This window comes from Brassica rapa, chromosome A06 (assembly GCF_000309985.2).
Source record: "Brassica rapa cultivar Chiifu-401-42 chromosome A06, CAAS_Brap_v3.01, whole genome shotgun sequence".
NCBI classification, from domain to species: domain Eukaryota; kingdom Viridiplantae; phylum Streptophyta; class Magnoliopsida; order Brassicales; family Brassicaceae; genus Brassica; species Brassica rapa.
Window position 1 is genome coordinate 26,433,826 of NC_024800.2, and position 15,311 is coordinate 26,449,136.

General features: G+C 32.9%; 2 protein-coding genes across 2 annotated transcripts; both read right to left on the minus strand.

Annotated features, from left to right (window-relative positions):
• Positions 1-10,135: 10,135 nt before the first annotated feature.
• LOC103827520 (uncharacterized protein YacP) lies at positions 10,136-12,280 on the minus strand. Its single transcript, XM_009103011.3, has 10 exons — positions 11,985-12,280; positions 11,750-11,821; positions 11,533-11,657; positions 11,266-11,429; positions 11,113-11,182; positions 10,985-11,039; positions 10,822-10,905; positions 10,704-10,742; positions 10,579-10,625; positions 10,136-10,508 (listed from the first exon to the last, which is right to left on the minus strand). Exons 1-10 carry the CDS (start codon positions 12,141-12,143, stop codon positions 10,400-10,402), a joined length of 924 nt encoding a protein of 307 aa, XP_009101259.1. The 5' UTR covers positions 12,144-12,280; the 3' UTR covers positions 10,136-10,399.
• A 360-nt stretch (positions 12,281-12,640) lies between these two features.
• Positions 12,641-15,135, minus strand: LOC103827521 (glutathione S-transferase Z1). Its single transcript, XM_009103013.2, has 10 exons — positions 14,926-15,135; positions 14,727-14,823; positions 14,593-14,649; positions 14,306-14,391; positions 14,138-14,209; positions 13,856-13,909; positions 13,686-13,761; positions 13,389-13,450; positions 13,210-13,269; positions 12,641-12,959 (listed from the first exon to the last, which is right to left on the minus strand). Exons 1-10 carry the CDS (start codon positions 14,926-14,928, stop codon positions 12,852-12,854), a joined length of 675 nt encoding a protein of 224 aa, XP_009101261.1. The 5' UTR covers positions 14,929-15,135; the 3' UTR covers positions 12,641-12,851.
• Positions 15,136-15,311: the final 176 nt, after the last annotated feature.

Here is a 15,311-nt window from a genome sequence, read left to right on the forward strand (position 1 = left end):
CCCGCAATATCGTCGCTATAAATTATCTTAACAATTATGAATGTGAAACAAACCCTCCATGTCTTTTTGTCAATATTCTCCATGTTTCTAAAGTTAAAAATAACTTACACTTCGTAAATCAGAAGCCTATACCAATTCTTCAAAACTTGTATAAAATATTAGCATCTATTCTATTAATCTTTTTCTTAATAGCTTTAAAGTTAAAATATTGCTTTCGGCTGTCACTGTAAAACCGTTTCAAATATTGGCTTGTACCTTTTCTAAAAAAAATTATGTTGCTGATGTAGAAATTATATATAATAGTTAAGTTTAAAATGGAAAATGACTAAAAATATCAAGTTATATATGAGGAATGAATGAAACTATGAAAGGGATCATAGAGGGGGGTGGTAGTGGGGGATTCTACGAAACAAGAGTGGGGTTGTTCCGAACCTTACTCTAGGTTTATTTATTAGTTAAAATTTTCTGTTTTCAATTCGAAAGAAATCTCTGAATGCATGCATCAGAACACATTTCATAAGCTTAGTATTTAATAGACCTTTGTATTTGGATTTCGCACCCAAAAAAAAATCCATCAGGCCATCAGGGTATCAAAAAAGAACTTTTTATTATTTTGGATTAGATACATATGTATTTAACTTTTAATTGTTACTGAGGTCAATGAAAATTGCACCATTTGTGCTTCATCAATTGTTATAGCCAAGTTGTAAAAGTTAGGTTAAATCAGTCATACATGAAAAGGAAAAAGATTCAAGCGGGTTCGAGAACAAGAAATTTAAGGATTTGAAAGAGGTTTAAGAAAGATGATACTAGAACTGGTTAAGTAATTATAAACCTAAAAGTCTTATGCACTCACTTTCAAAAGTGTTGTCCTAACTAAAATCAGACACTTTTCATCGATAATCAAATCCGTTTTCCTCAAAATAGAATTTCATTGGATTTGGTTACCCATCAATACAATCTCATTGGTCATCAAATATTGTAGTTAGGTGACATAATTTACTTTTACAAGAAATAATTGAATCCGCCAAAGTTTTTTTAAAAATCGTTATAATATTCACATTCTTATAATTAGTGACCATTCCTGCATCGCAATGATTCAAATATATTTTAAACATAAGTTGTGATGCATCTTCCAGGGACATGGACCGACCTCCTTTTTCAAAGAGTTTTCTCTCCAAATCAAGATTTGGATCGTATCTTTCACATTCTTGTGTTATAAATTTCTGTCACTAACGAGAACATATTGTTGATTTGGTTACCGATCAATACAATCTCATTAATCATCAAATTTGTATAGTTAGGTACTATAGTTTATTATCATTATAAGTATTATTGGAACCTTCTGACACTAATAAATCTTGAACCGTTAGTTTTTATATTTCACAAACTTCATTAATAAATTAATATATTATTAGTCAAACTTTTATTATGGACCCTTCCTTGCAATTATTTATCGGCGATGTATCAAGTTACATAGCTGGACCGACCTTTGTATCTCTAGTATCCTTCCAATTCAAATTGTCTCTTACTAGAATGTTGTAGTAAGAACAGACTTCTTCAACTTTAATTTGAAAATAATAATTAATATATAGTTAGCTCTGTGATTGGTTATTTGGATTCTGGTCTTACGTACGTAGTTGGAAAATATCTAGAACAGTAACTATTTTTGCATCATATGCCTTTTTGGCAAGCTGTTTCGTCACAGGTGCTTAAATAAAGTATTTTAATTGATCAGTAAAAATGCATATAAAATAAAAAAGTATTCTCTAGTAATTAACCTGTTAAAATACTTTATCAGACATAAACACTTCACCTTTTTTTATTCAAGTCTTCTGTAATAACTTTACTTTGATACACCAAATGTTATAACTTATAACTAAGAATTTATATATATATATATATATATATATAATTGGTTAACTAATTCATAACAATCCATGGACGGATGTTGATAGAAAAAAACAATCCGTGGACGGAAAGGTTAATCACGGAGATGAGAGACCAGCCGAGTCTTACCACAACCACAATGGCTTCAAGTCTTCAACCATGATAGTCTACTATAAAATCTAAAAATGACAAGAATAATCGACTCTTCACAAAACCCTTGAATAAGTTTGGCCTTTGATACCCCACCAACATGTCAAATGCATCATGAATGCTATGCTTTTGGTAGTTAACTACTAAGTGGCCTATTTAAATTTTAATATAGAGCATTAGGATGATTCAAGTGTGTGTGTTTTACAGAATACACCCAGTTAAGCAGTTACATAGTTGGGGGTTTACCAATTCTTTAGTAACAAGTAACAACCAACAAGTTTCTCTACTGTTTTACCCAAAAAAGTTTCTCTAAAATCTAAATAATGTTGAAAAAACAGTCTTACTATTTTAAAATGAAAATATATTGAATAATATAAAATAAATCCAGTCATACTATATTTGCAATAAATTATCGAGGGAAGTTTTAAATAGAATAATTTTTTTTGTAAAAAAAAAATAGAATAATATTTGAAACGATATAATATCATATGCTTTAGTTCTAGTTTACGGATTTCGGTCGAACATCTACTATTTTATCATAACAAACAGAAAGAAAATAACAACTGTAGAAAAAATATCTCAAACTCAACTAATACGTTTGCAGAGAAAATGTCCATTTTTATTCTTGACCTAATATCATGCAAGTATATTGGGAATAAGGGAGCCATAGGCATTCCGTGGCCTGGGCCTTCTTGGCGGTTGTCAACCCCTTTTCTTGGCTCTTTTTGCATTTACTAAGTTGTTTGTATTTTTATGTACAAAATTAATATCTTATATATTTCACTTTCAGTTTTTTTTGCTTATCCTACATTTTATTTTCCATATCCAAATCTTAATTTAATATCATTGGATTACGAATAGTACCGCACATACAAGAATTACATATATATATATATATATATATAATTTACTGAACAAGAATTACATATTCGTCTAATAAACTTGGAAAGTTAAATAAATGACGAAGTTCTCTTCCCAGTGATATTTTCTTTTTGAAATGAGTCTTCGAAGTGATATAATTTACAAAATAATAATATCTTCCTGAAATTTACAGCCATAAAAATTTATATTCACGTATATTAGATATATAAATAGAAACTGAGAAAAAACTAATTTTTAAGAAAAATAATTAATATAACTCAACAGCTTATATCATGATGAGCCGACCTATGAATACTAAGGCATTGTGCATGATTGATAAGATATTTACGAGTTGTTAGAAAATGATAGGAGGAAAAGTAAGTCTAAGGTAAACTGGATCTGGAAATACAAAATAATCATAATACATATTTGAATATTGTTTATCGTAGCAATTTTTTTTCTATTAACCAAGGTGACTCCAAATGTTTTTGTTGTTATTGCTTTAATGAAGATAAAATTTCATCTACATTGTTTTTATTTTATTACTATTATTATACTAATTTGATTTATAAGTTTCTTGCAAATTCTATTATGTTTTACGTAATTGGGATAATGTTCATGTGCATTGACTTATATGCTACAAAACTATATAAAACAATAACAGTATTACAATAGAACTACAGAATAATGAAATAAAAACAATTAAGTCGATATGTTTTTTTCTTCGCAGAAGAGACTAGCTGATTGCTTTAACGTTAAATATAATGTATATTTTATTTAAAGAAAAAACTGAAAGCTAATATTAAATTTTAGCGAATCAAGAATTATATTTTAGTAATTATTTTAAGCATTCAAATTATCATTAATTCTAGTATTTAAATACTTATCACAACGCGTACATTGTTTTGCGAATGATAGAAATAATTAATTAAGGAACGAATGATAATGCGTGGTAATTTTGTTTAAACAATCCCCAAAATATAAGTTTTTCTAAGGATGGCCACAGAAGAAAACCGACCAAATTGCATGGAAGAATGAGACCGGTGTTCATTTCTGTGTCTATCTTATGTGTGTGTTGTATGGACCGCCCAACCAATAATGCAGCCACAAGTTTATCTTAGAATCGTTCGTCTTCTTTTACACAAAATTACAAATTCTAACTTTTTTAATTTTAATTGTGGGGACAAAACTTAATGCATGAATATGATCTTTGGCCATCGCTCTACTAATATTATCTAGCCTTTCATTTATCATTTACGTATTATATCAAATAAAAACAGTTTGATAGTATACGATATTTTCATATATGTCGAAAAATCGGACATTTCTGTGCTCAAGAATTTTTTTGGACCGACTAGACCGCATGCATGTGTTGAGAGATTCGAGAGCTTGAGAGTTTATATTGAACGTTAGAAATTGCGATAACTGACGTTCATAACTGAATAAATTAATTTAAAAAGGTATATAAATTAATCGAGGAATTAATTGAATGAAGTGACGAAATTTGTCTTTGTAACCCTAATTTTGGAGCTGCAACATACACTTGATAGTGTTGAAAAGAGAGTACACAACTCAACTCTTGCAATTCTCATACATTTCGAATTTTCGATGGCCTTTAATTAAGTTCCGAAGGTTTAATGTTTGACTTATTATCACTTACATGTATATATGCATATCTTTTTCAATTTCTCCACCATCCAAAAAATGATGCAAAAGTTTCCGGTTTGTATTGTCTATGCATGTCGATATGTATACAAATTTGGTATTCACCCTTAAATTTTCTGACTTTTTGAAAGGGATTTTCGACCTTTTACGATTTACAGTTGCATTGTAAGATACTAAAATATTAACTTATTTTTAGTAAAAATGTAGATTTTTAGAAAATCGATTTGTAATTGCATGACACCTTGAATTCAAAATGGGCAGTGTTTCGGTGACCAAAGAACGAAAAGGAACACTGAATTCCTTATCATTTCTAAAAACAATCACCATTCACAAGGAATAGTTGTTCCTTCTTGTTCTTTCCCATTTTTTTTTGTAGAGAAATATAGAATAAAAGTATTCCTTGTTAAATTTGATAAGAAACAAACATTCATTTTTATTCCTGCAATTTTATTCCTATACGTTCATTTCCTATTCGTTCCTCGTGTTCTCGAAAAGGTCACCAGTCGGAGCTATATACTGTTATCGGATTTGAAAATAGTAATATGTATGGAAACAACAAATTTCAAAATCTATATATTATATAGTAAAAAGATTTCAAAAAAACTTCCTAAAAAGTATACCTGTATTACTAGGAGCTCCTCGTTAAAACTTAAAAGGCTCACGAGGATGTGAGTTCAAATTCAAAAGAATAAAAGACAAAAACAAGAATGTATGCTTGACGTCACGGAAAAGGATAAATGACGTGGCAGAATCTGATAGGACGATTGATAAGACAATAGCCCCACCAGCACCGTCGGATTTAATGAGAATGGGCTCAAGTTTGCTTGACTCTCTGACTAGACGGACCCGAAACACGACTCCGACAGTCAGTTGAGTCTGACTTTTTAACTACACATATCTTCTTTAGAATGTGTTTTCTTTTTGTTTTCTTTCTCTTTTTAATAACAATAATCCAACTCCTCGTTGAGTTTTTTTTTAATATTCATTTTATCACGTAATTTTTCTTCTCCAAGAATCATGCAGTAGGGGACCTTATTATCTTTAGTGGTGTTAAATAGAATCAATGCAAATAAGTTATACGTATATATAAATATCCTGAAATAGACATGAGGTTTTTGTGCGACTAATTCGATCTTATTAGTAACTTGAGTTTTCTTTGGCCAAGTATTAATCTGACTCTTGTGGAACAAATTTTCTATTATTAAACTGTTTATTTTCTATTACTTTTTCTCTAGAATTCTTTGATGCCTAAATTAGATTATTTGCTGCACTGGAAATTAGATAGGGTTTATACGAAGTTTCGTTCTCGAATTTCTTTGGTGCACTGTAAAATGTATTTACATCACTTTGTTACTCCAAAGACTTTCTCTCTTTTGGATTCTCCTTCTGGCCTTTCACGCCCTTTCTATTTGTAGAGGAAACATTTCAATATTTTCTACATAATCATTGATATTTTATGTGTTTTATTCATTGTCCTCCATCGGCCAGGCCGCAACCAACTTGGATTCATTTGTCCTCTATGTTCAACTCAAAATTTGGCACACACTTATTTTGTTCGGAGTAAAGCATAAACCTAAAATAGAATAAATAGGAAGAAATCCCTTTATAATTATGAAAATTCCATCACCATTCCAACTGAATCATGATAAAAATGTATTAAGAAACAAGTTAGTTTTACATACCTAATTAATTATTCTATTATTTTATCGCAATCCAATATGCGATGGAACATTCTTCAGTTTAGACTCGTGATGCCCCCATTGACTCTGCTTCACAGTCTGTCCATCTGTATTGGGTCGAGCACCCACCGTCTTCCTACAGATCGGATGTGTTTGTAGGTAAGACTTTCTTTCCCACATATTGATCTAGCATTGGCCTTCACAAAATTGATTTCAACAATTCATTTCACATGATAGATCTTTTAAGTTTTTTTTTTTCCACACATGACATAGTATTGGACGTGACTCAACGATTATGCATAATTATTTTCTTTTTAAATAATAAATCGATTTTACTTTTGTATGAAACTTTTTTAACATTGGTCAAATCATTTTATTACATCAGATAATATATATTTTATTACATATGATGATTAACTACATGCAACATATGCAAACAAGATGAACAGTTTCACGAACATCGATTCCACGATGTATTTCTCCCCATAACATATGAATTGGCGGATGGTTCTTCATGTACGACATCTTCGATGGACATACTCTCTCTGCAGCACATGACCACAACAAACTGGTATGCTTACAGAACTTTGGAACCTCAGAAAAGATTTCATCCTATAATTTGCAAGAATGTATTTTCTTTGGTAATTGAACCCATACCTGGTGTTGTAGAAACCTTTAAATTTTGACCTAACAATACCTCCACGTACATGTATTAAGTTTTGAATCATGATTCATTTTGTCTAGTTAAACTGATACAACTATCGTCCGATAAAAAAATGCTTCAATTTTCACCATTCAACATTTTGTTATATATGTTTTTACTAAAAATTATTTAAAAATGAATTCATGGCATTTAACAAAAAAAATCAATTGAAGTTCTTACAAATTGTATATATATTTAGTAAATATATGTTTGTATGTGTATAATTAAGTTAATTTGCAATTACATTAATAAAAAACGTTTAAAATTAAGTCAAGACTACTGAGCACTTTTGTTGGACTTGGTCATCCATCAGCAAAACATAAGATTTCAAAATCAAATTGAGAAATGAGCTAGATTATATTTTGTTTTGTTCAAAAAAAATTAGCTCATTCTCAATTTGATTTTGAAAACTAACATCTCTCGATTCAATATATTTCCTGGCATTGAATGTAAACTTGTTCAAATTATTACTAATTTTAAAATTTTGAACGAAGAATTAAGTTTCTTAGAACTTAGAACCACTAATTTTACCCCAAAAAAAAACTTAGAACCACTAAAGTAAAATAAATAACGAGTATTATTAGGACACTGTGGTCGGAGAAGTCGGGCCATATAGTGTACTGAAATAAAGAAATGTCTCTTTATAGGACAAAAATGATTAAATGACAAGGCGGATATCTCGTGAATCTCTTCGTCTGTTTCTTCCGTTGACTTAATTTATTATTGCCATAATAATTACACTTTGTTCTGTCCATTTGAAAATTATATATTTCTGTAATGTTTTCATGCTCTTTTTGGATCGATTATTCTCTGTTTATCGTCACTTCTCTAGTACATCCATCTTCTGTTCTGTCATATTTATAGATACGTGTGTGTAACTTTGTCTATACACGTGTTTTTATGAAAGTTTCTTTATATAAAGTCAACGGTTCTAAACGACAATTTTAGGCTTGTCTGTATTTTTGTGCATTATTGAAATCTCTCACGGATCCTATTTTATCCTCTTCTCAAGGTCAACGGGTATTGGAAATAATGGAAGAAAATGAAAACAGAATAACCAAGCTAGGAATATTATTTTGATTTTATATATTTTTCTTTAATATGTTAAGAGAATAAAAAGAATGTAAAAAGGAATAGTCAACGTATATAGTTTTTTTTTGAAAAAAGGCTATAGTCAACGTATATTTTGAGTTATCCTTTATAGATAGAGAGTGACTGAGTGAGTAGTATTTTGCTCGGCCAGAGGAAATGTAAAATTATTTATTAATTTACAAATGATTGGTTTGAGGACGATCAAATATTTTAAATCTTAGAATGATGATATTAACATTCTTATTAAAAACTAAATTAACAAATACATTTTGGTAACGAGTTCGTTAGCTTAGTTAGTCGTGTGTTATATCATATGAACGTAAAACGCAATTACTCTAACGACAAGGTTTAAACAATAGTAAGTATTTTATAGAATTTTGTTATTCTTGTTACATAATTCGTATAGGAAATGAGCTAACGAACCAAACTTCATACGCAGGCGATATGTTGGACTGTGAAAAAAACCGCGTGTCCAGACTAGTAAAGGTTAGTGGGCCTTTTGTGGCAACCCATCGTATTCATACAAGTTTCACGATTGCACCAATAAATTATTTCATGATAAACTAAGACAAGTGACTGACTTCTCTAAATAGTCTTGCAAACTTTTTTAAAAAAATTTACAAGTTGGGTATCTGGACCCCGAAGGCAAAACTAACTAGGTGCAAACTAAAGTTCAATCTGTTTTACAATTATTTTAAAGTAAAATTAGAAAAATATTCATATCGAAGACAAATATTAAAGAAAATAACTATGTATTATCGAATGTGACAATTTAAAACAGAAATGGAGAAGATTCTTTTCTGGTGAGCATAGACATAAATTAAAACATATTAACATATTATACTATACTAAATTTATTGAGCGTATATAACATAGAACAATCGATTTATAACAATAGTAATAATACATATGAGGAGTGAGAAGTGAAGAGGAAGAAATGCAGAAGGATAAGAGAGAAAGAAAGAGAGAGGAGAAAGGAGGAGTGGAGTAAAAGACGAGAAGGTGTAGAAAAAGTGAAGGACATGGTGGAAGAGAAGTGAGGAGTAAGGAGGAGGAACAAGGTGGAAGAAAAAAATGAAGAAGAACAAAGAAAAAAGAGGAAAAGTGAAGGGTGATGAAATGCAAAAAAAAGTAAAGAGAATGATGGAGAAAAAACTAGGTGAAAAAATAAGAGAAAGAAGAGGAGGAGAGAGTGAGTGAGGGATGAAAAAGAACAAATGAAAGTGCATGAAGGATCTGATATAGAGTATTACGATTTACGAGTATTGTGCCAAGAAGTACTACGATAAATGAATACAAAAAAACACAAAGAAAATACGTCTTTACTAGATCTCTTCTAATTAAACTTACAAGTCTTACTTAATCAAGAAAACACTAGATTCACACGTTTCTATGATCTAATACATGATCATAAGAAACTCTTTATATTTCACTCACTATACAAGTAATGAAACTCTTTTTGCTAAGAATACTTTTCTCTGTGTTAATCCCATAGAAAGCTCATCCAACCTAGTTATACTAGGTAGATTTAGTGGCTCTCTTTCCGAAGTAAAGATCTCCAAATCTTCTTGTTAATCTTTCTTTCCTTTTAAGCAAACTTCCTTTTTCTTTATTGACAAATATCCTCTTCAAACAAACTTTTTTTTTGTTTAAAGAAAAACATCCATTTGTCTTCACACATAGATTCCTTTTTCTTTTTCAAGTTCAAGCAGTCAATACACAAACTCCAATATGGCTCCAGCTTCATGCAACACATCACGTAATACCTCCTATAGTACTCCGCGAACTAATACATCAACAATCTCCCATATTTTTACTATGTATGTAAACTCATCACCCAGACAAAAAACTGTGTTGCATCTTCAATCTCCTCCTATATATCATATCAATTTGCTTACTATGGTTACTCTCTTTATTATAGTTTTTGTGTGATACATTGCAATTTGTCTTCTTTTTTTTAATCATATATAACAAAAACTAATTTTAACTAGAAGACTGGTTTATAGTTAAAACTTATGAAACATCAAACATTAGACGTCAAATTTTACCTGACGAACCATACACATGGTTAAACCAACCCAAGCCAAAACATGTCTTTTGTTTGTGAAAAAAAGTTTAATTTAATTTAAATTTTCAGAATTTGGATTTCACAAATTATCTGTACACCTCATAAACAATGTTTGGACCAAAGAAAACCAATCTACAGCTTTATAGTTAAAAGAAATTCAGATACATGACATAGCCCTTGAGCTCTCTATTCCCGCCAGCCTCTGCTTCACAAGTCAGATTAGCTTACTGGGGACAGAAGTTATATAGAGAGAGACCAAGCCTAGTTATAACCCGGATTGATTGATCTTTGTCATCTCTTTGTTTCGTTTTCTGATAATTTGTCTCTTAGATCTTTAAGAGCATCAACCACCTCAGAATCAAGATTGTGTTTCAGCAATCTCCCTTGGAAAGATGTTGACCTGTGCAACAAAGAGTAGTCTTTGTTGTTAGCTCCAATCACAGAAGTTAAAAAAAAAAAACCAATGTAACCTTGTTTCCTGCATCATTCTCTCAACCTCCTTATGCATTGATTTGATCTAAGAAACAAATGTTTCATAAGATCACATGAAAAAGCTGAAAGCGAGTCACAAAACACACAAGAAAAAGTAACTTACCTCAGAAACCAATGCCTTGCTACTCCAAACATAAGCTCCCTATCAAGAACCAGTCACCAAAATCAAGAAACAAGATATGACCATAACAAGTTCATAGCATTGATATAATGCGCAATACCGCTCCATGTGCTGCTTGTTGTTGACAAACATCAGATGTTACAACCCAAACCTTGGGGCATCCATCTTCTCTCAATGCAACCACCTGCCAGTATCAAGAATCTTATCAGAAACTAAGAAACATGTGAACTGTTTTTGGTGTAAGGTGGTCATTTTTGCCCTACCTCCTTTTCAATCCAAGAGTCAGCGCAAGTTTCTCCTGAGAAGATCACATCAACACTGACAAAAAGAAGGGTAAACCTTACTGAGTTTTGAAGTAAATAAGGATATCGAAAACATGATTTGAGTTTACCCAGCAAAGTCTTCCTTGTGAGTAGGGAGACCAGACATGAGCGCATCAAACACAACCACTACCTTAACCTCTAAACCACCAATAACTTCAAATCAAAACTTTCATTGATAAATGAAACCAAAAATGCAGATTCTTTCTTTGACAGGCTTGTACCTTTAACCATACTGAAGGAGACAAGTTCATCAACTAGCTTCTGGCGAGCAACGTCAAGCCTACCCTTCATGAAATGTTTCTTCAGCTTCATCCAGTACCCGCATACATTATAACCGTCAACAAGCAAGACCGGAACTGCATCTTCCAACAAGCCCTGATTCGTGCTGTAAAACCGCTTTCATGATAAAACACAAACACTCGTTCAACTCTCAAAGCATCAACAAACCGTTTTTGAAACAAAATAACATTTTAAAACAGTGTAATTACTAGTAAAGAGTGTTTGTAGGATCACGGTAGAGCTCGCTGTCGTCAGGTAACTCGTCTTTTTCAGCTTTCTTTTTCCTGTAACTAGTTGCTGGCTTAGCCGTGCCAGATCCTCTGTTCTGAAACTCCTATATGTGACATAACATAACACTCCAATGGGTTAGAGACATATTCAATGACATACTATTGTGAGGAAACAAAAGATCACACTGTTACATGCCTTCCACAACTTGAGAAGCTGCAAGTTATGCTTCACATTTGATTTGATTCTCGGTGGTTCTGGCTCTGAATCCTGCTACGAGAAAAAAAGAAAAGCACATCAAATGCAGAAAAAGGATTGAGAAACTTCAGATTTCATACAAAACTTATGCTTATGAGCTTAATGGTCATAACCAAGATCAAATCAATGGCTGCAAAATGCTCAATGGATCAATAACTCCAACAATAGACATCACCTTAGAAGAGGGAGATTGATGGTTCTTGCTTTTTCCTCCCATCTTCACCACGAGAACACTACAGCTAGCGACGGAGGAAGATGACGATGAAGACTGGTAGAAGTATGCGGAAGAGGAGGAGTAGCCACCTCTGTGTGGCGGCGCTCCGGCTGTTTTCATCTATGGACTACTACTAGGTGGATTCATTGGTTGCAGAGTTTGATGAAAAGTCTATGTAACTAGTGGATAATACATTGTCAACGATAATGTTTTTCTTTTTCCCTATCTTTAAGTCAAAAATCTTCTCTCTCTCTCTCTCTCTTACCTTTTTAAGCGACTAACGTGGAACTAACACAGTCACGATCCATCCATCAACATGTCTTGGACCACTTCTGCAACCGAGCCTAAACGCAAAGTGTGCCGTTTTGCTAGAGCTCTTATAAGGCTCGACCAGACAGAAGAGCATCACTGGCTCGGTTGTGGTGCACGTGAGAGATGTGGCTAGAGGTCACGTGATGCTACTCGAAACACCTGAAGCTTCTGGTCGGTTTATATGCACTAAGTGGATTTTTTAGTTCAGTGAGTCCGCTCTTCTTGTGTCAAAACTCTTCCATTAAGAAACCCAACCCGGTTTTAAAATAGGATGCGGTTAAGGAGACGGTTCAGAGTCTGAGAGATAAAGGCTTCGGAACACATAAACTATGTTTGCGAGTTCCAAAGTCTGTGATCTTTATTTTATAATACAAGTAGAGTAAAACTTAGAAGTGAACTGGTTCATATGATACATCAATATATATGAGTACAAAGTTATTTTTTATCATTATTGTTGCTGATGTTGCCTGTGAAGTTTTTATTAAGCTGAGGATAGCTTACTACCAGTTCACAGGATCAGCTGGTGGAAGCAGGAGCATCTGGCTGCTTCTCTGGGGCTGCGTTCTGAAACGCTGGAAGATCCTTGTATGACTCGTAACACTTTGCAAGGGTCGGGTACGGTTCCTGTAAAAATCCACACAAAACGAAAAAAGCACACGTCTTAACCAAAATTGTACAAGTAGAAAAGAAAAAGAAACCAAGGAGGATATCGTCTATGGTATGTATCATACATAACAGGAATATCTTTGCAACTGTGTGAGCCAAAGATAACAAGTTCATGTTACCATATATAACTAACTGATCAAGGATTAGTACGCAAAAGGCTAGGCCTGAAAAAAATGTAGTGTTGTGGAAGAAGAAGAAGGAAAAGTACCATGTTAATCTGGAACCTGTTGATAGCTCCGTAGATCTGTGGTGCTAGAAAGAGATCAGCCTGCAAAACAATGCTTCATCCCTTTAAAAGTTGCCTACTTACTGGTTGTAATAGATGGGTAGTATCTAAAAAGACAAATGAATCACTGAGAAAAATGCGGAGAGATTTAGAGCAAATACCAAGTAAACTTCATCACCAGTTGCGTGTTTTCCAGCGCAGCTCACCAACAGTTTCTCGAGAGCTGAACAGAGACATAATTACACAGGTCATTATCAAAGTGGTGGTATTACCAGTAAACATCAACGAGATGAATGGTACAAAGCGTAAGCATGGATGGATATGTTGTAACAGGGAAATGGGTAAGTATTTAACGAAAAACATTTTAACAACATCATCTTGGTTCATGGTTACGTCTCTATATCATATTTGATCATTCCAATGGGTTATGATTAGGGGTAGATGTAGAGATCTCATACCTGTGAATCCTTTTGTGATAGCATTAGTAACCCAAGCAGTTTTCTCCTCCGAATTGATCTTTTCCTCGATGAACTTCTGTAATGAAAAGGAGAAAGAAAAGAGAAGGTCACTAGAGTTTGCTAAAGCAGCGATAGGATGTAAGATAGTAACGTCAATCTCAGATCCTCACAATGACACCCAGGTTTTGATGAGGCTGTATGCCAGACAAGACAATACTTGCTGCCTGAAACAAGACAACAACCATTTCACTCACAATCAGCATAATAACTTCAAGAGTGGGGGAGACAGAACAATCAAAGATGGTACTGTGCACTGTATTCAGACTTAATAATATGATTTAACAGCAGAGAATCGAAGCTTAAGTGCATATAGCTACAAGGTTGTCTCATAACACATGCAAAAAAAAAAAAAGATAAGAGATTACAGAAGAAAAGAAAAGATTGCAGAGTACCTGGAAATTGACAGCACGTTTGTGGAGGTCAGGAGGTAAGAGCGGTGGCTCAGGATACTTCTCATCCAGATACTGTCAAACACACAAAAAAAAACAAAGATGGATGAAATGTTTATTTGAATCCAGAAAAAAACACACACACACACAATGGGTGTTAGTTAGACTGACCATTATGATGGCAAGAGAATCGGATATGACAACATCTCCATCAACAAGAGCAGGTACAGTACCCATTGGATTGATCTTCTTGAAATCTTGTGAACCAAAACGGTAATAAAAAACACTTTTTTAACGGGAATACAAGAAACCAATTATTTTCAGTTGTAATTACATTCATTCACTAAAACATTATCAATTTATCATCCACATGGTCAGTATATACTATAGCTTCTGAATTAATATATTTTATTTTCAATCAGAGCTTGAATCCGAATCAAAGCAAGGAAAGTAGGTACCTGGATCGGATTGTTCACCCTTGAGTAGATTAACTGGTATATACTCATATTCAAGACCTAAACATAGATCCAATTCAGACGAGAAGAAGAAGAAGAAAACACAATAGTTGACAAAAAGAGTAGAATCACTCTACCTTTAAGAGAGAGGGCGATACGGACACGATGAGCGCAGGAGCTTCTCCAGTAAGAGTATAGCTTCATCTTCCCCTTCTTCTCTTCTCCCAAATTCGCCTGATCATCCATCAAAATATATTTATGAGTTAAAACCATCAATCAAATCTGATATTTGACCATGCGGGGAGGAGTATTATGAAGAGCAGTAAGAGACTTAACCATGTTCACTAAATGGTTTCTTCTTCCTCTTCACAGTTCGAAGGCGATTGTGTGTTGTTGTCTTTATAAAAAAAAAAAATTAATTTTGTCATTTAGCGTTAGAGCAAATCAACAAAATGAGTTTGACTCTCTCTTGTTTAATTTACGCTGCAATTTGTTTTGTTTATATGTCAATAAACCAATCAAAAAGAGTTTTTAAGGTGATCGTTGCTGGAGAAGGCTTTTACAGGCGAATACTCTTAACTGTCAAACTCAAAGACAAGAGAAACCCTTTGGGCCTTAAGGCCCAGAATTGGTAACCCAAGTCAGCAGCTGCACAGTGCGTAAAAAACGTACAATTTAAAACATTCCCAGGAATCTCTTAGTACACAATTATTGTATATTAA

Excerpts from the sequence above, each read along its gene's own strand:
- LOC103827520 (XM_009103011.3), bottom strand. The coding sequence starts at position 12,143 with ATGAAAACAGCCGGAGCGCCGCCACACAGAGGTGGCTACTCCTCCTCT. Across the intron at positions 11,658-11,749 it reads AGCTTCTCAAGTTGTGGAAG|GAGTTTCAGAACAGAGGATC; the intron begins GCATGTAACAGT and ends TGTCACATATAG. Across the intron at positions 11,183-11,265 it reads CTCCTTCAGTATGGTTAAAG|AGGTTAAGGTAGTGGTTGTG; the intron begins GTACAAGCCTGT and ends TTGGTGGTTTAG.
- LOC103827521 (XM_009103013.2), bottom strand. Across the intron at positions 14,392-14,592 it reads GGGTGAACAATCCGATCCAG|ATTTCAAGAAGATCAATCCA; the intron begins GTACCTACTTTC and ends TTGGTTCACAAG. Across the intron at positions 12,960-13,209 it reads ACAGGTTCCAGATTAACATG|GAACCGTACCCGACCCTTGC; the intron begins GTACTTTTCCTT and ends GGATTTTTACAG.